Source organism: Diabrotica virgifera, chromosome 10, assembly GCF_917563875.1.
Source record: "Diabrotica virgifera virgifera chromosome 10, PGI_DIABVI_V3a".
Lineage (NCBI taxonomy): Eukaryota > Metazoa > Arthropoda > Insecta > Coleoptera > Chrysomelidae > Diabrotica > Diabrotica virgifera.
This window is the reverse complement of record NC_065452.1, coordinates 33,385,279-33,411,549: the sequence shown is the minus strand read 5'-3', so window position 1 is coordinate 33,411,549 and position 26,271 is coordinate 33,385,279. Positions and strand designations below refer to the sequence as shown.

The window sequence follows — 26,271 nt, the reverse complement described above, 5'->3', positions numbered from 1 at the left end:
GCTTATAAACAATTTGAATAACTTTGTTAATACTGACTGTAGTCTAAAACTACAATGAAATTTGAAAAGCTGGTATTTTTACACGAATTTTCAAAAAAGAACTTTTCGCCTAGGTTCATTTAGATCAAAGTTTAGCCACTTTTTTTTATTTAATTGACGGCTACTTTGTTTATAACAATTAAGCAGCCTAACTAGCGCAATTTTGAAGATAAAGGTATATAGTTTATGTGTCAAAGTTTGAGTAAACTTTGAACTTCAACAGAGTGGTTAATAAAGCTTTAAAAATGACGTCCTAACGAAATCGATTCGTGGTCGGCCGAGGGGAATTAATAAAATCCGTGCACTCAAAAAATGAAACTGATTCTTCAAATATATGCTGCGATTAATATCTCCGGAGCTTGTTGATGGATTTTGATCATAATTTTTTTAATTTGTATGTACTCGTAGTCTTATAGAGTACGATATGTACACATATCCCCACCTAACATTACAAAATGTTAGGGGGAAACACCCTTACCACTCAGGGATATGAAGAATATATTACGACCGATTGTAAGACCTACCAAATATACATATATAATTTCATAACAATCGGTCAAGCGGTCTCGGAGGAGTATGGCCACTAACACTGTGAGAGAAGAATTTTATAGATGTAAATATATAGATGGCTATTAACAAATAGGGGTTGGTGATAAAAAAGTAAAAATTAAGGGTTGTATGTATTTTTTAATTATACATCATATAAAATTAAGGTAGACAACTTTGTCCAAAAAAATAAAAAGAATGTCAGGGGGGTAACCCCCTTATAACTTATGGGTATGAAAAATCCATCAAGACCTATACTCAGGCCTATAGGATATAGGTGTAAAATTTTATAAAAATCGGCCAAGCTGTTTCGGAGTAGTATGGTAACGAACACTATTAGATAGAAGTAACTGTGAATTAAATAATAAAAGTGGCTAACTTTGACCGTAATTAACCTATGCGAAAAGTTTTTTTTTGAAAATTTGTGTAAAAATACCCGCTTTTGAAATCCTAAAGTAGATTTACTCTACAGTCAATATTAACAAAGTTATTTAAATTGTTTATAAGCCAAAATTGACTCTATTTTAATAAAATGTTTTTGTAGTGATAAAAACCTCTTTTTAATGATTTTTTTCAATACATTTAAAATATAACTATTCTCCTTTCACGTGGTTTCCACAGAATTGCTATATCGTTATTATTTTCTGAAAAATAACATGGCGAAAAAAAGCTCCTTGGGATAAACAAATTGAATAAAATTTAAAAATTGACGAATCATCTCAAAAATGTTTGTCCATCATATGGACTATTTGACTCAACTTTTCATGAAATATGAAAACCTTAAGCTCATTTTCACAAAAGATGTAGCAATGCTTTTATTTTCGAAATTTTAGTTTTATTTTGCAATTTCGGAAACAACAAATGATGGGACCAAAATTCAAAAACTGCCATTTTAAACCTTGGGTCATCTACTAAAAGAAGAATACTGCAAATAGATATTTAATTACCCTATTTTTACCTGTAGCGATGTAAACGAAAAAACTACCATTTTTCTAGCATTTTTGTATTTATAATGCATTAGGTATATACTCGTAGTACCCAAAAAAAAAACCCATTTGCAACCTGGCTGCTCAAGTGTCCCGATAAAAACCTTATTTCTCTGGACTAAATAGACGATTTTATTGTTTAACATGTGCTTTAACTAACACAAAACTAAATTATCAACAATAAACAATAACAGTTAACTAAACTTTAACATGTGCTTTAACTAACACAAAACTAAATTATCAACAATAAACAATAACAGTTAACTAAACTTAAAAGAAAAGAAAAGCATATAACGTAAATAGTTCTGCACAGCGCAACATAAGAGAGACTATATTTTTAATGGAGGCTCTGTGATATTTTGGGGCGCAATTTCCTTGAAAGTACGAATTTGGTGTCGACGTGGAGACTCTTCAAATATCGAGAGGTACATTACACAGACTTTCTTTCTTTGAACGCTTTGTTCCTTTCGCACTATATGTAGAAAATAATTTCATCTTAGTGTATGCTAAGACCTGACCTCCTTACGTGTCGCATTCCGTCAGTTAAATCACATATTAAAGAGTAAAACCGTCTAGTTTCTTTTTTGTGACAACTTTTTTGTGACAACAAACCTTTGTGACTTTTCCTCCTACGGATGTCTCAAACTTTTGTTTCAGTTAAAACACATGTTAAAGAATAAAACCTTATACCGGGTGTCCACTTATACTTTACCCCATTTTAACTGCTTTCTAAACTGCTCAAGATAGAAATATGCGGTTTTCGCTGAAATGTTTTATTTTAGTAAAAGTTTTGTCTGAATGGATTGAATTTTTTATATCGCTTTCAAATACGAAAAGAAAAATGGCGGATTTTTGAAAAAAACGTTGTTGACTTTTTTTAATGGAACACCCAGTATATTTTTTTGTAAATTGAAAGAAAGGTCATTCACCTATCCAGCGATATAAAGTTTTTCAAAATCGGTTGTCAAATCACTGAGTAATTAATTTTTAAAATGAGAGGTGCAACGTGGATATCACAGACCTAAATAACATAACTAAAACTAAGTAAATTGATACTATGTTATGTGATTTCCACATTGCATCTCTCATTTTAAAAATTAATTGCTCAGTCATTTGACAAACGATTTTAAAAAATTTATATCGTTTTTTATATCGCTTTTAAATAAAAAATGGCGGATTTTTGAAAAAAAAACGTTGTTGACTTTTTTATTGAAACACCCAGTATATTTTTTTGTAGCTTGAAAAAACGGTCATTTACCTATCCAGCGATATAAAAATTTTTAAAATCGGTTGTCAAATGACTGAGCAAATAATTTTTTAAATGAGAGATGCAATGTGGAAATCACATAACATAATATTATTATCATTTTTCTTAGTTATTATGTTATTAAGGTATGTGATATCCACGTTGCACCGCTCATTTTAAAAATTAATTACTCAGTGATTTGACAACCGATTTTAAAAAACTTTATATCGCTGGATAGCTGAATGACCTTTCTTTCAATTTACAAAAAAATATACTGGGTGTTCCATTAAAAAAAAGTCAATAACATTTTTTTCCAAAAATCCGCCATTTTTTTTCGTATTTGAAAGTGATATAAAAAATTCAATACATTCAGACAAAACTTTTACTAAAATAAAACATTTCAGCGGAAACTGCATTTTTCTATCTTAAGCCGTTTAGAAGTTATAGGCAGTTAAAATGGGGGAAAATATAAGTGGACACCCGGTATTTTCTTTGTTTCTAAAGATATCAGGGGACGTTCGCCTCCTAGCTTTATCATATCACTTAACATGCCATCTAGTCCAGGGTGCATCTGTTTTGAGATGGACGTTGAGAGGTGACTCAAATTTTTTTGCAGAAATTGCTTGAAAATAACTCAAATAATAATATTTGAGTTATCCTCCCACTCACAATGGTCCGGAACATTGTTTAAATAATCAAAATGTCAAAATATGAATGAAAAATTCGATATTTTTATTGGTTTTTTGATTATAACTTTAAAACTATTCTTTCTGAGAAAAGTTGTACCGACATAAAAGTTGCGTAATTAAATTTACTATAATATAGAATTGGTTACAAATTTAAAAAATGGTCACCCTTGTTGCAAAATAGCAATAATTGCGAAAAAAAAACATACAAAAACAAATATTCGCATTTTACGTTTTTCAACCATTTATGCTATACCTAGGACCTTCATATTTTACCCAGAAAAACTTTATGATATAGTAAAACAACACTGTAAATTTCATTAAGATCGGTTTAATAGATTTTGCAAAATAAATTTTGTAATCCAGCTTTCGCAAAAAAAATTCATTTTTTTTTTAATGTTGCAGGACTGAAAATAAAGCAGATAGCAAGTTGAATTTTTTTTGCTTATAGAAGTGAACTGTACCTTTCATTTGCAATTTGCAAAATTAAAATCTATTAATTACCACGGCGTCAGGAAATTTTTTAAATAAACATTAATTTTTGGTGCTACGCGCAGGACAGCGGTGCTCGATTCACACAAGTTGATTTCCACAAAAAAATTTTTCCAATCTTTATCTAATATATTATTTTCTTACTCTATATTTTGTTGTATTTTAATATTTTAATTCCACAAAAATCAAACTAATTTTATTATTGTTTGTGAAATATTGTTTAAACAATTGCATATGTTTAAAAATAATAAACTTTTATTCTCTAAGTTAAAATATATGAACAAAGAAAGTTTTTGCTAAAAAAAGTGTTATTTCAAAGGATTAGAGTATGTGTTTTTATTTTGCAATAAACAAATTTATTTATTTATATCGAAATGTAATAAAAATTAAAATGTATCAATCATTATCAAAGGTCATTGGAATGCCCAATCAGAGCAAACTATCCGCTGTCCTGCGCGTAGCACCAATAATTAATGTTTATTTAAAAAAATTCCTGACGCCGTGGTAGTTAATAAATTTTAATTTTACAAATTGCAAATGAAAGGTAGTTCTATACGCAAAAAAAATTCAACTTGCTATCTGCTTTATTTTTAATCCTGTAACACTTTGAAAAAATGAATTTTTTTGCGAAAGCTGGATTGCAAAATTTACTTTGCAAAATCTATTAAACCGATCTTAATGCAATTTACAGTATTGTTTTACTGTATCATAAAGTTTTGCTGGGTGTAATATGAAGGTCCTAAGTGTAGCATAAATGGTTGAAAAACGTAAAATGCGAATATTTGTTTTTGTATGGTTTTTTCGCAATTATTGCTATTTTGCAACAATGGTGACTATTTTTTAAATTGTTAACCAATTCTATATTATAGGAAATTTAATTGTGCAACTTTTATGTCAATACAACTTTTCCCGGAAATGAATACTTTTAAAGTTATAATAAAAAAACTAGGAAAAAAATCGAATTTTTCCTTCATTTTTTGACATTTTGATTATTTAAACAATGTTCCGGACCTTTTTGAGTGGGAGGATAACTCAAATATTATTATGTGAGATATTTTCAAGCAATTTCTGCAAAAAAATTTGAGTCACCTCTCAACGTCCAAATGTACAAATATTTTTACAGATGCGCCCTGGTCTAATCTTTTGTATGTGTTTTGTTGTTCTTCATACCTTCAGAACTGCTAATTCAGTTTCCTCGTCGGTTATATCTGAAAGTTCCTCTGTATCTTCCCAGTAACTTCTACCTCTGCAATAGGATCATCTCTACTATAATATAATGTTCTGTAGTACTCTTTGATGATTTTCAGGATATCTTTTTGTTCATAGATTGCATGTCCTTGTTTATATTTTAACTTATAAAATAAATATTTCTCGTTCCTGTCTTCAACTTTTGTTTTAGAACTTTTAGGTTTTTGTTTTGTTTTACGGTAAGTATTAGTTTTTTGTGGTAAAGTTTCTTAGGTCTTTCCTAACGGCCTTTAAAATGTTTTTGTTCAACTTCTTTTTTGTATTAGGTTTCTTAGTTTCACGCATCATCCAACCCAAAATATCACAAAAACATAACAATAAAAATAGTGTCGTTTCCTAGACTTATTTATAAACTTTGTTGAGGCGTCAGACAGATCTGGTTCATATTTTACAGCGTAATTGTAAAATCGACATACAATTTTCCCGATGTATACGCCGTGATAGTTTTTCTTGCAGGCCTCATAAAACTAAAAATAATTTTATTACCCGTGAAGTACTAGCGTCAGACTGTGACTCTTCAAGACTAAGAAATAATTGAAAGTATTACCAAACGTCCAAAAATAACATATCTAACATCTGCAAAAGTAGTTTTGCTAAATTTTTAATCTATACTGCGAGGCATAAGTTAGGGATATAGCTAAAATAATTATGCTCACTTTCATAGTTGATTTTTTCGTGAACAGATTAACGGATTTTTTATTATTTTAGATTTTTCTTTGGTATTCACACAATTGGCCAAAGGTTTACCCAAACTTTTTTTTACTATTGCGGGGTGGAAGAAAATATTCTTAAGTTTGAGACACCCTGTAGGGAGAACGAGGTATAAATGTGAGCATATATCAGAATCGTATTGTAAATTATATTAAATTACATTAAATTATATTAAATTTTATTAAATTAATTTATATTAAATATTAAAAATATTAATTTGTTGATAAGGTGTTTACAACCGCCAAATTGTTGTTATTATTGAAAGAACAATAATACATGGAGCTAAATTTAAAAAATAATAACATTTGTGCGGCCAACAGTTATCACAATTAAGATAGCACTCATCTTTGTCTATAAATTTAAACTTATTGAGTTATTTATTGACGAGATAATTTTATCTACAAATTTGTTGTGGTTTTAAATACTTTGTAGCGTTTATTGAATACAGTGGTGAACAAAAATTTAGGTCACTTCGAAATTATTATGAGAATAATTGTACGAGAAATCTTACAATAACTTCAAATCAGTAACGAATTAAATATAAGTACTAAAATAGATAACAGAATACCTGAAAATGGTAGGGAAATAAAAAGTGAAATGAAGATAGTCACAGATAGCCTATAAAAAAGAAAGTATTTAACCCGCGAGCAGTCGTGCAGCACAGTGGTGAATTTCGACGAAAACCTGGCCAAAATGTAAAAATTTAAGTTTATAGGTATACCTTGAGAAATTTGATATGAATCTTGCTCTGTAGGTTTTTGAGAATCATAAACGGCCGTTAAGGGTAGAACAATACAAGCATATCATGCATGGGCGCCCATATAAAAAATTTTAGGGGAGGGGCCTGACTTGAAGATGTTGCACATATGAGGTTTGTTCCAACTCGATACAAAACCGTTCTTGAATCGTTACGCGCATGCGCAATAACGAATAATTATGCGCAGTAACACATATTTCGTTACTACGCATACTTATAACCGTTCAAGAACGGTTTTGTATCGAGTTGGAACAAACCTTACATTTTGTATTTATACTTTGGATGACAATATAATATAGTTTAAAGCAACAGAAAATCTAGGGTGGCCGTGGCCGTGCCCATAGGTATAAGCGCCTATGAGATCATATATTTATATTAGTGTAAAGTTGTGATTGAACGACAGCGGACCAAATAAAAATTAAGTACGTTATACAATAATGTGTAGCCTTGTTTGTTTTTCATTTAGAACTATAGACGTGTATTATTTTGTTAGTTTATAGTGGATGCTATATCTGGAGGTAAGTGGAGTATTTTAATATACTTTTTAGACTTTTTTTTTCGTAAAATAGACTTTATTTACAACATATTTGCAAAATATTGGCAAGAATTTTCAATCGTTTTAAGTTTTCCAAGTTTTAAAAAGGGAAAAGTAAAAAAGTCTACTTTGCTCAGCAAAGATATTTTGCTTAATAAATAGTTCAAAATGTATATAAATAATCCTCAAAAAATCATCTGCAGCCATTCGCATCCTTAGCGGAATTTTTCATTTTAAAAAAATATAACATGCTGGAGAATTTCTACATTAAGAGACTTGAATGCTATATGGTCAGTTAATAAAGTAAGAACAAAATATGAAACATCTGATCCAGTAAATTTACAGATTTTTGCACAAGAGCCGCCGTTTTTTGTTATTTTTTTGCTTTCTTCTTCTTTTTTTAATCTTTAAGTCCTTTTATTCTTATGTATAATCCTATGTTTTTGCTTCCTTATTTTTATATTTTTTAATAATTTTGGTCGTGTGAGCCAAAAATTTTAATTTTTTAAAAAATGAAATGCGTTAACGAAACTTTCTGTTAAGAAGCCACAGAGGTAGGTAATTATTATAATTAATCGGATCCATTTACAAAACAATTAAGATGTATTAAGAGTTGACCTACCTATTTTTGGAAAGTATCACTTATGCATTTTATTTTTAAAAAAAGGCAAAATTTTTGTACTCACACGACCAAAATTATTAAGTAATATAAAAATAAAAAAGCAAAAGATAGGCCTATACATAAAGGTAAAATAACTTAAAGATAAAAGAAGAAGAAGAAAGCAAAAAAATAACAAAAAACGGCGGTTCTTGTGTAAAAAGAACTGTTAATTTACTGAATCAGTTGCTTCATATTTTGTTCCTACTTTATTAACTGACCATTACATTAAAGTCTCTTAATGTAGAAATTCTCCACAGTTTTTTTACAGTTTTTTAAAATGAAGAATTCCGCTAAGTTTGCAACTTGTTGCAGATGATTTCTTGAGGAATATTTATATACGTGTTGAATTATTTATTAAGCAAAAAATCTTTGCTAACCAAAGCTGACTTTTTTACTTTTCCCATTTTAAAACTTGGTAAACAGAAAACCATTGAACATTCTTGCCATCATTTTGTAAATATGTTGTAAATAAAGTTTATGTTAGGAAAAAGAATCTAAAAAGTATATTAAAATACTCCACTTACCTTCAGAAATAGTATCCACTATAAAATAACAAAACAATATACGTCTATAGTTTTAAACGAAAACTTAACAATGCCTCAATTGTATAAAATATAAAACACACTTTAATTTTATTCGGTCCGCTTTCGTTAATCCCAACTTTACACTAATATAAATATTTTATGTGATATGCTTGTATTGTTCTACCCTCAACGGTCGTTTATGATCCTCAGAAACCTACAGAGCAAGATCCATATAAAATTTCTCGGAATATATAAATTTAAATTTTTGCATTTTGGCCAGGTTTTCGGCAAAATTCACCACTGTGCGCCGTTAGAAAAAATCTAACATTTTGTCCTTTTTCGTGATAACTTGAAAAATTTTGCAATATAACTTTCCACTCGTAAGTGCCTCTAGGAAGGGTGTAGTAATGCGTAGGTTTATTTTTTTTCTTTTTTTTTTCTTTTTTTCTTCTTCTTTTTTTCGGAATTTATGGCTTTGGTGAGAAAAAATAAGCTTTAATAATTGTTAGAAATAATATTTCTAACATTACAAGTAAATAAAAATACTATAACATAAATATTTGTTGTAAATTCGCGTCTAAATTCATTTTATTTTTATTTAATATGCTCTACAGGCCTTGTAGGCCTAGGGCTTTACAACTTAACAATTACAATTTTACATAATACTCTAAATTCGTATTGTTAGATAAAATCTAACGCGCGACCGATTACGTGACAGGAATAGAGCGCGACTGTTCCCGGGTTAAGAAACCATAGAAAAAAAACCCAAAACCAGGGCCGCGCCGTCCACGTGTGCAATATGTGCGGCGCACACAGGCGCCAGCAATTAAGGGGCGCCACTAGAGTTGTTACAAAAATTTTACGCAGGTCAAAACAACACTTACCCATTTAACGACCTTGCATATCTCAACCTCGAAGGTAGGTAAATTACGCATTGATTTATACAATCTGCATAAACAAGGAAAATCCTGTAAAAATTTTAAAAAATAACGCAGAAAACACAAAAAATCGCCGATATAACTTAATTAACCTATGAAATGCCAGTAGTGGCAAAATTTCCTAAATTAGTGTCAAAATTTCGTAACAGTGGAGTAAACTTGCCTGCGGTTGGACCAATTACAAACAAGCATTACGGCGCGGTAAATTTGAATTACTCCTCTTGGTTTAAAAACAGACCATAGATATTTAGGAGATAAAATATCAACATTTACATTCATATGCTCAGTCCACATAATATAGGTATGGTATTGAAGTTCTGATGAAAGTTAACTTTCGTTAGCAAAGTTTTACAATCAAAAACAATGAATATGCAGCCAACCTTAAATGCTTAAAAAAAGAGTTAAGGACGTAGGCGCAAAATTTCGCGCCAATGTGTTTTAAATTCATTTAATTTTTTTCAGATTCTGAGAAAACTAATAGGTATTTTTGAAAAATTTAAACCTAGATTGAAAAATTGCATTATTACCGAAGGCCGAAAGTCCCTGAACACTTCTATAATGTTTATTTTATTAGGTTACAGGGGCAAAAAAAATTACTGTGATTTTTAATTTCAAATATCTCAATCTTTTTGGTTATTCCAAGGGACTTTCTGCACTTGGTAATAATATAATCTTTCATTCTGCGTTTAAATTTTTAAAAAATTCGTATTAGCTTTCTCAGAATTCGAAAAAAAAATTAATTCATTTAAAACACATTGGAGCGAAATTTTGCGACAACGTCCTTAAAATAATTCTTGCTCTAGTTTCGGATAGATAGTAAATTTAATGATGTTATTACTACAGCAAATGAAACTGCAGAGAAACTGGATGTGGAGCCCAGCTTTCAATCAGACACACAGTTCGGCGTCGGAATAAAAGCAAACAGTTCGATTACGAACATAAAGGCGAACTGATTTTGTATCCTAAAATGTCATACAAAGTTCATTTCTTTTATTGTGTTCTCAACCAAGCAGTAATTTCAGTAAATGAAAGATTTCCCATATTGGAAAATCCTGTTGATTCTTTCAAGTTTTTATATAATTTAAACGACAGTACAGAACACTCACAATTAAAACTTTTGTGTAGAAATTTGTAAAAAAAATGAGATTTAATGATCATCTAGATATAGGGGGAGACGATTTAATTGAAGAAATTATACAGCTTCAGTCTTTGTTAAAAGAATTAAATAATGTTTGTAAAATTTTTAAATTTATATTTTTAAACGAATTTACTGCAGTTTACCCAAATTTAGCAATAGCTCTTCTCATTCTGCTCACTCTGTCCATATCTGATGCCACGACTGAGTGATCTTTTTATAAACTGAAACTTAAAAAAATATTTTAGATCGACCATCAGTCAAGGAAGGTTGATAAATTTATCTACCGTCTCTATAGAGTCGTCAGTATTAAATCAAATTGATATTTACCATATTAAAAACAGATTTATCGAAAGGAAGACGCTAAAAGTTAATTTTTTATAAAATAGCTAAGTATTTCATGTTTTCATACCTATATCTTTAGTTTTTGTAGCTGTTATGCCAAAGATTTATTTTCACTTAATTATTTATTTTAACTTACTTTATTTTCATGTTGCATGTGTAAGAATTTTTAGTTATTTTTTTTTTTTGGTTACAATAAATAATTGTTCATTTTGGGCGCCATTAAACGTTTTGCACACAGGCGCTAACATGTGCTGGCGCGGCACTGCCCAAAACTGTAATGGATGTGTAATCATCTGCGTAATCATCATGTGTAATGCATCTGGCATGCAAAAACGCACAAATCACAGGTAGACAAAAACAACGATAGTATCCTAGTGCAGATATTGGTTCAGACCACAATCCTCTAATAGTTGACATCAAATTCAAGCTCAAAAAAATTTAAAAAGTCCCAAAACACCACAAATAAATAAACAGAGGATAACAGAAACAAATATAAGATCTAGTAAATAACCAGCTTAGTACACTAATACATTATGAAACATCATCATCATCATTCTCTTTGCATTATCCCTATGCGAGGTCGGCTTCCCTAATTGCATTTCTCCACACAATTCTATCTTGGGTCATATCAATGTTAATCCCCTTTACCAACATGTCCTGCCTTATCGTCTCCCCCAGGTCTTCTTTGGTCTTCCTCTCCTACTCCTTCCAGGAATCTGCACTTCAGCTATTCTTCGTATTGGGTGATTAACGTCTCGACGTTGAACATGACCAAACCATCTTAACCTATGCTCTCTCATTTTGGCATCAATTGGTGCCACACCTAGACTTCCCCTAATATACTCATTTCTAATTTTATCCTTCTTTGTCACTCCACTGATCCATCTAAGCATTCTCATTTCCGCCACATGCATTCGTTGTTCCTCTTTCTTTTCCACTGCCCAACATTCAGTTCCGTGCATCCTAGCCGGTATTATGGCTGTTTTATAAAATTTTCCCTTCTGCTTCATTGGAATTTTTCTGTCACACAACACACCACTCGCTTCTTTCCACTTCATCCATCCAGCCCAAATTCTACTGCATGCATCTCCATCTATTTCTCCATTACTCTGTAATACCGATCCTAGGTACTTAAAACTATTGCTTTTCATAATCATTTCACCATCCAAAGATACCATTTTATTTGTAGTAACCCCATCTTTAAATGAACATTCCAAATACTCTGTTTTTGTCCTACTAAGTTTTAAACCTTTTTCCTCCAGAGCTTGTCTCCATTGTTCCAGTTTTTGTTCTAAGTCTCTTTCACTATTTCCTATTAACACTACATCATCAGCATACATTAGGCACCATCGAATACTACCCTGTAGTTTCGCTGTTATCTGGTCCAAAGCTAATAAGAATAAATAAGGACTAAGCACCGAGCCTTGGTGCAATCCTACTTTCACCTGAAATTTATCAGGCTCTCCCACACCTGTCTTAACACTAGTCGTTACTCCCTCATAGATATCTCTCACAATCTTTACATATTCGCCAGGGACTCCTTTCTTATTGAGAGCCCACCACAGAATCTCTCGAGGAACTCTATCATATGCTTTCTCAAGATCAATGAGTAATATCTAATAATACATTATGAAACAATTGAGTAGAAATTATATGGAAAATGTTTAAAGATACTTTCTCACAAATAATAGAAAAACATAATAAAAATAAATCATAAACAAAAAATAACAATGAATGACCAACGAAATTCTTGAATTGATGAAGCAGAGAAGACAACAGAGAAACAACATTTCAAAAAAAGTAGAGACATAGCTGGCCTCTCTCCTCGTACAATATTGTAGACTCGGTAAAGAAAATGATGATAAATGGAGAAAAAATTTGGATAGTTACTTTGGTATACCTACATAAATGAACTATTTAATAACGTCAGATAGGAAGAACAACAGGCATAAAAGAGTCGAAAATATCTACCAGAACAACACAATAAAAGTAAAGGTAGAAGAAGAACTAACTGACTCAATTGAAGCTGGCAATGGGATAAGACAGGGAGACTCCTTGGGTCCTCTATTGTTCAACCTGATCATGGATGAAATACTAAAAAAAGTAAGAACTAAAAAAGGATACCAAATGGGAGAAAAACAACTTAAAATAATCTGCTATGCAAACGACGCAATACTAATCTCTTAAAGTGAAGATGATTTACAGCGTATGCTGCACCCATTTAATATTGCTGCTAGAAAATCTAACATGTCAATTTCCCCAAAAAAGACCAAGTGCATGGTTATAACAGCAAATCTAATAAGATGTAAATTAGAGCTGGAGGATCAGATAATAGAACAAGTCATGGAGTTTAAATATCTAAGCATCACACTATCTAGCTACGGGTAGCTGGAAATAGACGAGGAAGATCAAGTGAATAAAGCAAACAGAGCCGCAGAATAAAGCAAACAGAAAAAGAAGAATCTATGTAATTTATTTAACTTATAATACATTCTACTGCTGTCAGAAAATAGAAAAGCATGTTTATTTGGCAAATAAACATTGCTTTTCGCTTAAATTAAATGTTCAAACTGCTAAGAGGTAGGTGGGAAGCTATTTGTGATTTCATTTAAGCGAAAAGAAATGTTTATTTGTGAAATAAACATTTTTTTCTATTTTCTGACAGCAGTACAATGTATTTTGAGTTAAATAAATTACACACATTCTTCTTTTTGCGTCAATTAATTTAATTCAAAAATTATTTGTTTGGCCACCCTATATAAATAATGATATTAATCTATATATTACTGAATAGAGAATTGAACACCCTTTCAAATGAACTACCACACGACCCCTATTCCAATTAAAAACATCATCGATTACGTCATCACGCTCAGATGGATGACATCACCAGTATGAAACAGTACGACAGCCTGTGCGGGGAAATATTTTGTGTCGAATTAAAAAATTTAAAATTTTTTTGGACTTATATGTTTTTTAATAGGCACAAAATATCCATGTTTCTTTAAAAATATCCAAAATTTAGTAAAGTTCTCAAATATGCGAAATATGCATGCAATATGCATTTAGCATAAAATCCGCTCCTTAATAATTATGTTTCCTCAACATTTCAAATCTTACAAGATGGTGATTCATTGTCACTCGACATTCAATATTGGTCAAAATAGTATACGCGTCACCGTTTTGAAATTATTGTCGGAATAATCTAAATGGGTTTCATATTTCATTTCCATATCGTAGGTGTAGTAAGCATTAATAGCCTTTGTAAAAAATATCGAAAGTGCACTTGTATGTTTTTGTTATTTGTAGTTTTTTTAAGGACAAAACGAGCAAGTTTGAGCATAGCAAGTTTTCAGCTTGCGCCCCTTGGACTTGGCGCCCGGGTGCCTCGCACACCTTGCACCCCAGGTGAAAACCAATTTCAGGTGGACTTGCAGTGAATTTTATAACTATGTTATAAAAACAAGGCACTCCTAAAAGCGGCAAAATCGAATGAAAAATATAATTTTAATAAAAAATAAATAATTTACTTTAATCTAGGATTTTTTTTGTAATTTCGTCTGGTTATTATTATTATGTAGGATTAAATACAGATTATAGAAACACCTTAACGTTACACATCAAACACCTCAAATTAAAGGACGTTATCCATTTATTGTATGCAAGAGAGGTCCTCTAGGAATAATTAAAACGATCGAAAATATCTACCAGAACAACACAATAAAAGTAAAAGTAGATGAAGAACTAACTGACCCAATTGAAGCTGGCAATGGGATAAGACAGGGAGACTCCCTGAGTTCTCTGTTATTCAACCTGATCATGGACGAAATAATAAAAAAAGTAAGAACAAAAAAAGGATACCAAATGGGAGAAAAACAACTTAAAATAATCTGCTATGCAGACGACGCAATACTAATCTCTCAAAGTGAAGATGATTTACAACGTATGCTGCACGAATTTAATATAACCGCTAGAAAATTTAACATGTTAATTTCCCCAAAAAAGACTAAATGCATGGTTATAACAGCAGATCTAATAAGGTGTAAATTAGAGCTGGAGGGTCAAATAATAGAACAAGTCATGGAGTTTAAATATCTAGGCATCACACTATGCAGCTACGGAAAGCTGGAAACAGAAGTGGAAGATCAGGTGAATAAAGCAAACAGAGCCGCAGGTTGCCTGAATGAAACAATATGGAGAAATAAAAACATCGGAAAAGAAGTGAAAAGCAGAATTTACAAAACAGTCATCAGACCAATAATGACATACGCGGCAGAAACACGACCTGATATAGAAAGGACAAAAAGAATGCTAGAAACAGCAGAGACGAAAACATTGCGAAAAATCGATGGTAAGACGCTGTGGGATAGAGCTAGAAGTGCAGATATACGAAGGAGATGCAAGGTGGACAACATTAATAACTGGGTAAAAAACAGAAGAGTAGAATGGAATGACCATATCAGCCGAATTACAGCAAATAGAGTAGTAAGGACGGAGGAAGACGGTTCCCCAATAGGAAGACGATCAGTGAGAAGACCACGAAAACGATGAAATGACAACTTACTGGAGGCACAATGAAAAACAGACAGAGTAATGTCTATATAAAAAGAAGAAGAAGAAGAAGAAGAAGAAGAAGAAGAAGAAGAAGAAGAAGAAGAAGAAGAAGAAGAAGAAGAAGAAGAAGAAGAAGAAGAAGAAGAAGAAACACCTTGTAGTTCAGTAAATGAACGGGAAATACGGCGATACCGTGTAATTTTCAGAATCAATTCCGAATTGCATGAAAATTTGGACGGCTTGCGCCGTTGGTTGCTTTTACTCGGGGGGTGACAGTCACCCCTAGTTGGGGGTGAAAAACCGCTCGTTACAAATAAGTTCGAAAATGAATAAATTGACTAATTCTAAGCAATTTTAGTTCCATAGAATTCTTCTATTTAGTTCTTTTAATTTAGTTAATACTTTTCGAGTTATGTTATGATTGAAAGACAAAAAAATCACGTTTTCAGGCGATTTTCACGAATAACTCAAAAAGTAAGTATTTAATCGAGAAAAATATTCTTAGCAAAAATGTAGCATAATATAACAAAAATGAAAAAAATTGTGAACTCGTAAAGTCTATAGACCCAGCAAAAGCAAAGTTGTAGCTCATGAAAAATACGTTCTTATTTGTCAAATTCCAAATCAAATATTTCAACGTGAAATAACCAAGAAATGAAGCACTTTTCGGAAAAACCAATTACTTTTTTTTACCAAACCAAAAACCAACAAACCAAAAACCGAAAACTTTTTTAATAAAGCCCTATTTTTATGTTTTATAAAAGTTTCTAGCATCAAAACTAAGTGAGTTATGCTCAAAATGAAGTTGACTCCTTTTTTTTTGGTAAAAAAATCGTGAAAATCTCCCCCTACTTAGCACCCCAAATGAAATTAATCGTTACCGCTTTACAAACAATTTACTTTACTTATGTATTTTTTACATGATTGAAAGATAAGAAAGCCTGAACGAGTCACTAATCACGAATGTATGCAAAATATGAACGGTCATATTTTAACAAATTTTTGTCTTACAGAAAAACAAAATGAATCTATCATATTTATAAAAGCAAAACCTACCTACTTTTTAATCCTTGAGATTTTTAGTATTCCTAATACTTTTTAAGTTATTTTGGGAAAGGGCATTTTCCAATATTTTAGGAAATTTTGTTTTACTATAAAACCAATTTTTTTCAAAATTAAGTATTCCCAACCGGTAAACCTTACAGATCGTATAAACAATACACATATGAAGTAAATGGTTAAGCGGTACCGATTAATTTTATTTACAGTGGTATTTTAATATGGCGAGATTTTCACGATTTTGAAGTTATACTTCTTTACGATCGAGGGTGAAATTTTATAATTGCCTGGCGCATGCGCAGACAGGCAGTATGTAGTTCCTTGCTAATCTTTCAAATTATGTATCAGCGCAAATAAGCCATTAAAATAATATATTAGTGTATTTTAGTAAATGTATTATTTATTATAATTTTTGTGTCTTTGGATTTGTCTTCCTTGGGCGTAAAATAATAAAATATCAAATATCTATTTTTATATTCCACTTGTCACCGTGATGTGTAATTATGTATATCCGAAACGTCAATAACAGGCGCCTTGATAGCCTGGTTGTTAGAGCATTGGACCAGAGATCGAGAGATCGCGAGATCGCGGGTTCAAATCCCGGACGATTCATATATTTTTTTTTATTTTTGGCATTGTTAAGTTTTGGTTAATTTTTGGTAATTATTGTTAATTTTTTGTATTGTAACTGTTAAGGATACCTATTTATTTCGTTAAAATTATATAATAGAAGTATAACTTCTTACGTGCGTACAAAGTACACACACATTCTTTTTTTTTATCAAAAAAGGGAGCCAAATTTATTTTGAGCGTAACTCGCTTAGTTTTAATGCTTTATATAAAACAAAATTAAAGATTTTTTTAACACTTTAAAAAATTCTAATGGGTTTTGCCCGAAAATTGCTTAATTTTTTGGTTATTTCAAGTTGAAAAATTCGATTTGGAATTTGACGAATAAGAACGTATTTTTAATGAGCTACAACTTTGCTTTTACTGGTTTTATAGACTTTATGAACATACATGTTTTTTTGCTTTTTTAAAAGATTTTTGCTAAGAATATTTTTTGATAAAATTACTCGAAAATTATTGACTTAGTTTAAAAATTATATAGAACAAAAGTTTTTTAGAGTTAGTCAGTTGATCCATTTTGGGACTTACTTTAAACGCGCGTTTTTTTACCCCCGAGAAGGGGTAACTGTAACTGTCACCCCCAAGTAAAAGCAACCAAGGTACAAGTTCAACTTTGAAGCAGACAGTAAATAGAACCTAAAACCAGATTTCCATGCAATTCGGAGTTGACTATGAAAATTACACTCCAAAACAGTCATTTACTGGGCTATTGTTGTTTATTTGTCCCGATCTGCAACCCTAAATCCCGATTTGTTTTTTCTTATGTACCGATTAAAAACCAATCGGACCTGGCAACACTAGGCTAGAAACGACAGAGATGAAAACTCTTCGAAAAATCAATGGTAGGACACTGTGGGATAGAGCTAGAAGTTCAAATATACGACAGAAATGTAAGGTGAACAACATTAATAACTGGGTAAAAAACAGAAGAGTAGAATGGAATGACCATATCAGCCGAATTACAGCAAATAGAGTAGTAAGGACGGAGGAAGACGGTTCCCCAATAGGAAGACGATCAGTGAGAAGACCACGAAAACGATGAAATGACAACTTACTGGAGGCACAATGAAAAACAGACAGTCAGGTCTACATAAAAAGAAGAAGAAGATTTTTTTGTTAAAACGTTATACTTTCTTAGTTCCAAAATGCATTATCCTTTTTGCATAATCTGTTCTAAGGCGTTTTGTAGGGTTTTTTAACATTATAATTTTTTTCCGAGTACAGAGAGTGGAGAGTGCGTCTGATGCCTCAACCACCGAATTTTAATATCAGGGTTCTAGGGAATTTTGGAGTATTCCTTCTCCTAGATACTTTGCTTTCACTAGGGTTAGAGAATTTACCTATCCACCACCTGCCGACGCGTTCTCTAACCTGGGGACAAACTCTCCCGAGAGCAAAAATTATTGATAAAAAAACTTACTAAACGTGCATTTTACTATTGTACAGGTTTATAAAGCAGAGGGCCAGAATCTAGATCAAATAGCTCAAATTTTACACATTTTTTAGGGTCTCAATTGACCAAATTTAGTAGTACTTTTCATGAAAATCGAGGGCTAAAACTTGGCATTTTTATGCAAGATAATGCAAGAACTTAGGTAGGGAAAGTTATAACAACCTTTTTGAGGTCGTTGAACAAGATGCTAGAATTATCTCTGCTCTATTATTACCAGAGGCTTATACCTGGACCCCTTTGGCTATAGTATGGCAATCCCAACAGAATAATCCCTGGTCCTCCAGGTTGGGGCATAAAAAGCCTTAATACTGTTAGTGTTGACATATGGATCGGAAACATGGTCCATCTCCCATACAGACGAATACCTCTTACTAATATTGAAAGAAGAATTCTGAGAGGACTATTCGGTGGTATCTGTAAAAATCGAAAACCGAAAAAGAGATAGAGCAAAGGATCGTGAAAGAAAAAAGGGTGATTGGATGCCTAAACCCGATGTTATGGTCAAAAGAACTATCAAATCAAAGAAAACATAATATCTTTAACTCCATCTTTAAAAGTATAGTACTGTGTATGCTATGTATGCGAAACTTACTACATCCCTGGAACGACGTCTAATTGCATTGGAAATGGACTACTGGAGAAGATCAGCTTGAAAATCAAGGCTTGAAAGCATACAAAATGACCAAATCAGAAATATAATGGGAGTTAGGTCAACCATCATAGATGAAATTCAAAGGAGACAACTGATCTGGTATGGTCATGTAGAAAGAATGGACGACGTCAAGCTGCCAAAACAAATTTTAAAATGGATGCCAAGGGAAAGTAGGAACAGAGGGATGCCGAAACAATCCTGAATAGGCGGCATTCAGAAGGTAATGTCGGAAAGGAACCTTCATCCTGGCGAATAGAACGGCCGACGAACCTGGAAACTAGAAACCGGAAGGCGGAGAATGCTATAAAAAAACCGGGGGGATAAGAGATCTCTGAGAATGGTATTTGGAGAAAAAGAGAAAAAGGCAGCAGAACAGCCCCCTCCCGACGAATCCTTAGCCAAGCCGCACACCAAAGAAACATGAAACGAAAAACATGTTTCATGAAACTAAAACACTGCTAAACAAATCTCAAAGTCCGCCTACCAATGAAACGAGTGTGATTCATGCTCATGACACATTTTTATTTTCGGAGAGTTTCACAAATGACTGGACGTATATTTGTTTAGCACTGTTTTATTTCCATGAAACGTAATTTACGTTTCATGTTTCTTTGATGTGCGGCCTGCCTTATGTCACAGCTTAGTAAGTAGACGATCAGGTAGGGCAATATGGAAGGATGGTATAGATGGTGATGCTAGAAAAATAGGTGCAGCAAACTGACACGGATAGGGCTAGATAAACTTAAGAAGATTGAGGCACTATTATAAGGCTATCGCACCAATGATGATGATGGACACGTTGTATCTTAGGTGTTTGTATTTATACGCCAGGGAAATAAGGAAAAAATATACCATGTTCGGGACACTTGAGCAGTCAGGTTGCAAATGGGTTTTTTGGGTACTATATACCTAATACATTATAAATACAAAAATGCCCGTCACAGTTCGGACGAGAATTTTAGTTATTAACAAATAAGCGTCAAAAATGGCAGTTTTTTTCGTTTAAATCGCTACAGTACATAGGGTAATTAAATATGTCAGTTATAGTGTCCTCCTTTTAGTAGATTTAGTAGATAGCAAAGGTTTTAAAATAGCAGTTTTTGAATTTTAGACCGATCCTTTGTTGCTTCAGAAATTAAAAAAAAAATTAAAATTTCTAAAATAAAAAAATTGCTATAACTTTTGCGAAAATGACCTTCAGATTTTCATATTGTATGAAAAGTTGAGTCAAACAGTCGGTATAATGCACAAAAAATTTTAAGACGATTCTTTATTTATTAAGACGATTATTCAATTTGTTTATCCCAAAGAGCTTTTTTGCAATGTTATTGTACGGAAAATAATAATGATATAGCAATTCTATGGAAACCGCGTGAAAGAAGAATAGTTATATTTTCAACGCATTTAAAAAAATCATTAAAAAGTCATTTTTATCATTCCGAAAACATTTTTCTAAAGTAGGGTCATTTTAGGCTTATAAACAATTTGAATAACTTTGTTAATATTAGAGAGATATCGAAACCGTCGTTTGGTAATAAAAGATCCTTTATTTTGACACTTTTGACATATAAGCATGGTTATTTATGTCAAAATAAAGGATCTTTTATTAAAGGACGATGTTAAATAGGGTTTCGATATCTCTCTCCTAAAACTACTCAGGGATTTGAAAAGCTGGTATTTTTGCACGAATTTTCAAAAAATAACCTTTTCGCCTAGGTTAATCAGGGTCCAAGTTAACCACTTTTTTATTTAATTCACAGCTACTTTGTTTATAACAATTAAGCAACCTAACTAGCGCCATTTTGAAGTTCAAGGTATATAGTTTATGTGTAAAGTTTGACTAAACTTTGAACTTCAATAAAGTGGTTAATAAAGCTTTAAAAATTACGTCCTAACGAAATCGATTCATTGGTCGGTGGAGGGGAATAATTATTAAAATCCGTGCACTCAAAAAATGAAATTGATTCTTCAAACATATGCTGCAATTAATATCTCCGGAGCTTGTTGATGGATTGTGATCATAATTTTTTAAATTTGTATGTACTCGTAGTCTTGTAGAGTACGTTATGTACACATATTACTCTCACTCAGGGATATGAAAAATAGATTACACAATATACAATACATATACAATTACATAGAATATACAATATACATATATAATTTCATAACAATCAGTCAAGCGGTCTCGGAGAAGTATGGCAACTAACAGTGTGACAGGAGAATTTTATAGATACAAATATATAGATGGCTATTAAAAAATAGGGGTTGTTTATAGAAGAGGGAAAATTAAGGGTTGTATGTATTTTTTAATGCTACACCATAGAAAATTAAGGTAGACAATTTTGTCTAAAAAAATTTAAAAAAATGTCAAGAAGGCAACCCCCCTTATAATTTATGGGCATGAAAAATAGATTAGAACCTATTCTCAGTCCTACAGGATATACGTGTAAAATTTAATAAAAATCGGTCAAGCCGTTTCGGAGGAGTATGGTAACTAATATTGTTACAGGAGAATTTTATGTATATAGAAGTAACTGTGAATTAAATAATAAAAGTGGCTAACTTTGACCGCAATTAACCTAGGCAAAAAGTTTTTTTTTGAAAATTCGTGTAAAAATACCAGCATTTGAAAACCCAAAGTATGTATATTTACTCTACAGTCAATATTAACAAAGATTTTCAAATTGTTTTTAAGTTTAAAATGACTCTACTTTAGTAAAATATTTTCGAAATGATAAAAATGACTTTTTATAGATTTTTTAAAATGCTTGGAATATATAAGTGTTCTTCTTCCATGTGCTTTCCACAGAATTGCTGTATCATTATTATTTTCTGAACAATATAATTGCAAAAATCCTTAAGGCTCTTTTGGATAAACAAATTGAATAAAATTTAAACTAATTGACGAATCGTCTTGAAATTTTTTGTGCATGATATGTACTGGTTGTCTCAACTTTTCATGCACTATCAAAGTCTTAAGTTAATTTCACAAAAGTTATAGCAAATTTTTTATTTTCGAAATTTTAGTCTTATTTTGCAATTAGCCAAGCAACAAATGATCGGACCAAAATTCAAAAACTGCCATTTTGAACCTTTGCTCATCTACTAAAAGATGAATACTCTAAATAAGGTATTTAATTACCCTATTTTTACCTGTAGCGATTTAAACGAAAAAACTGCCATTTTTGACGCTTATTTGTTAATAACTAAAATTCTCGTCCGAACTGTGACGGGCATTTTTGTATTTATAATGTATTAGGTATATAGTAACCAAAAAACCCATTTGCAACCTGGCTGCTCAAGTGTTCCGACAAAAACCTTATTTCTCTGGACTATTATTTGTTTTTAAAAGTTTTTAAAATTTTTACGGACTCTTCTTTAGAGGATTTGAAATACAAGTAAATATCTTAGATGCTTCAGAACCATTTCTCGCTGATAAGCGAATGTTTTGACGTATTTTGCGCATTTTTATTTATTATTGACAAAATTGGGTTGTAGAAAAAATATTCGCAGGTTGTAGAAAATTGAATATTAAGACAATGGGAGGCAAAGAGACAAAGAATTTAATATCACTCAGGCAAGATATACCTAAAAGACAATCTATAAGATATAAAAGAGATTAAAAATGGTAGAAATAAAGCAGAAAGAACGAAAAAAACAACAGAATGGAAAAATATAGGTAGAAGATATACACATCGACCTACAACAAATACAGTAGAAGTCATATTAAAACGAGATAATATACAAAACCCGGAATAGAAAACAAACAGAAAAGATTGAGCGACAGAGAAGATTGTTTTCGAAAGGCACTAAAAATTGTCATACGCTTGAAAATATAAATAAAATTTTGCAATAGATAAGTAATCTTTAAACAATTGCATTCAAAATAAATAGGATTTAAAAAACTCTACCATCGAAGTAAACAACTCCTAAGTAGTGTGTATAATTTAATTAAAAACCTTAAAATCCAAATGGATTACATAAATTTGTTCAGAACGAACGTTTTCGGACTTATCGGTCCATCATCAGTGAACTCATGTACTTGCAAGATAGCCCCAAAACCAAACAATGGTTATATTATGTAGAATTTAATTTCAATTCAATTCAATTCAAAATAGGATTCAATATCTCTTACCTGGAAGTAACAAATATGTAAATATTCATAAGGCCGCTGGTCTTCAAACAAATTCCCGGATTCCATATTAACATTATGGTTTTCCAGAATCTCTGGACTACCATTTTGGCACTCAATAATACACAAAGTTTGTTTGATAGCCCGTTCAAAAAACAGCAGGTTTTCTATGTCCACTGGGTAAAGCGGTTCCGAATATTCGGCATCACTTTTACATTTTAACCGACAATTCTGCACTTTTTTCCGATATTTCCGATATTTTTCTAGCGCTTTTTCAAAATTAACTACACAACCCTCCCATCTGTTTTCCAAGTAAGCTTCTAGGCCCTTTTCGTACAACTGAACACACGTTTGGGTATCATTTGTTTCGTTTGTTCGAACATGTGTCAATAAAAATACGTTTAAAATGAAGACTGTTATTGCGCACGTGTTAATCAACATAGTTAAGTAAGTAGACTGAGTGTAGACTATAGACTCAAACTAAGTGACCGGTGACCGTGCGTGTACAAAATTGAGGCTGAGTGAGTTTTACATGACTTCGCTAAACCACAGGCTTAACACAGATGCTACAATTGACTGATCATTTTATTTTACGTAGACGTAGGTCCCGCATCCTCATCTCATAATCTGTGTGTCGTGGCACTTGCAGCCTCCAGATTGGGATTCTTTCATATCTGGTGCATGTAACATCGCCGCGTAGTGTTATTTTATTGACACAGCATCGGCCTCGCCGTCCCTGTCAGATTTTTAAAATATTCAACTAATATTGAAGACAATAAAACACTGAAGACTTTTGTTTTCAAAACTTTATAATTTTTGTTTGTTTTGGAAATATTGAAAACAAAAATCTTCAGCGTTTTATTGTAAGATGAAATAAATTTCCATCAATAGTCTAGTCGCAACATAAGGGGCAGTGGTGACGCGTGACTTTTTCTAAAGTGTTACCAAAACCATAAGTAAAAAATCTTATTTAAAAAATTATTTTGAACCTCACAAACATAAGTTTTTGTTTTCAATCCTGTGGGATAAAATTAAACAAATCACTATTCCCACATTATAGATAATATGTATGTATGTAATTATGTATATGTAACAAGTATAACAATAAATATGAAACAAACTAAACATTATTCTACCATAAAATTAACATAAAAAATGAACAAGTAGGAAAAAGAATTTTGAAAATTATTGTTTATATTTTAATTCTTTCATTTTCAATAATCTCATTTTTTTCTTCAAAATTATATATATATATATATATATATATATATATATATATATATAAATATATACAAGGGTAATGACTTTTCAAGTAGTTGATCAATTACGCAATACGCAGCAACACTCTTCCATGTTTAAATGCACGCACACTGTAATCTGTAATAGGTACTAAAGCAACGTTACCAATCCTCAAAATGGTTACAATACTGATATACACAGCGTGCCCGCACGCCGTCTCTAGAGCCGTCGCTCCTTCAAAATTTTCAGAAACGAGCTATTTAGTCCCGCGCGATAGCCAGGTTTCTCCTTCCTCTTGCGTTACCACTGCCAGAATTGGTAACAGCATATTATAATAACGTGCAATGGATTCGCATATCTCACCAATATTTTCGTGCGTCTAGTTGGCTATTTATTGAATTAGGTAGATACTATTAACAAATATTTCTGTTGGTAAAAAATATAAATGGAATTATTTCATAGTAGTCATAAAATATTTATTTGCAAGATTTTTAACTGTTACCAATGGTAACAGTTGTTACATGGACGCTTCGCCAGTGATAAGGGGTACCTTGGGAAATTCTAGCTCGCCGTGATTTGATGGTGGTATTATAGGTTTTTTGGGTCGCTGAAAACAATGGAAGTGGTCTGGAAGCCCAAATATGGTGCGTTTAATTGTTATTAACAAATTATGGTAAAATTAGGTATTTTCGTGTATTACTGTTAAGTATTAGTGTATTAGTTTTCTCTTAGTTTAGTATTAGTGTTAAGTGTTAAGGTCGTCTCTGGTGTATTTTTGGTCGATGAATCGAATGCGACTAGTCGCGATTACTCAAAATAAGTTCTTATTTTGTTAATAACAAAATAATTGTTTATTCGCTGAAAAGCTCGAAATAATGCGCTATCTACAGCAAGTTTTTAGTCTTTTCCATAGTATTTTTATACACTAAAGGCGAAACCGATTGCCACTAGGCGTGATAGCTTAAACCACGTTCCGACTTTGTTAGTAATAAATTATTGAAAAATAACAGTTTATAGTACGTTCACTCACGGTTTTTGCTCTATATTTAAAAAAAAACCACTTGGATTGACATGAAATTTGGCATACACGTAGCTAACATGTCAAACAAAACAAGTGATAGTGTGCCGATGTGTGCGTTTACCCTGGGTGTGTTTCACCCCTTCTAGGGAGTGAAAACAGATACCTTTAAAATAAGTCCGAAACTGGATAAACTGATTAATTCTAAGCAACTTTTATTCTATACAGTTTTTTCACCAAGTCTATATTTTTTGAGTTATTTGCGAGTGGATATGTTCATTTTTCAACAAATTTCATTTTTATTGCAAATAACTCAAAAAGTAAATATTTTTCAAAAAAAATTTTCTTAGCAAAAATATAGACGATAAAAAAGTGTTCAAATAATGTTGTATGTGTGAGGTTCGTAGACCCAGTAGAAGCGGAGTTGTAGCTAATGAACAACAGGTTCATATTCGTCAAATTGCAAATCGAATATTTCAACATAAAATAACCAAAAAATGAAGCACTTTTTGAGGAAAACTAATTACAACTTTTTTAAAGCTTTAAAAAAAACTTTATTCTTGTTTTTTGAAAAAGTATCTATTATCAAAAATAAGCAAGTTACGCTCAAAATAATGTTGGTCCTTTTTTTGATAAAAAACGGGAAAATCACCCCCTAATTAGCATCTCAAACGAAATTACC

At 31.7% G+C, this 26,271-nt stretch overlaps 1 protein-coding gene across 1 annotated transcript in view; it reads right to left on the bottom strand.

Moving 5' to 3' along the window:
• Positions 1 to 23,920, bottom strand: part of LOC126893009 (prolyl 3-hydroxylase 1-like) — a 142,279-nt gene extending 118,359 nt beyond the window's left edge. Inside the window, exon 1 of the mRNA XM_050662946.1 lies at positions 23,336 to 23,920. Within this exon, the coding sequence (XP_050518903.1) occupies positions 23,336 to 23,773 (438 nt within the window). The 5' untranslated portion in view covers positions 23,774 to 23,920. The remainder of the gene's footprint in view (positions 1 to 23,335) is intronic.
• Positions 23,921 to 26,271: the final 2,351 nt, after the last annotated feature.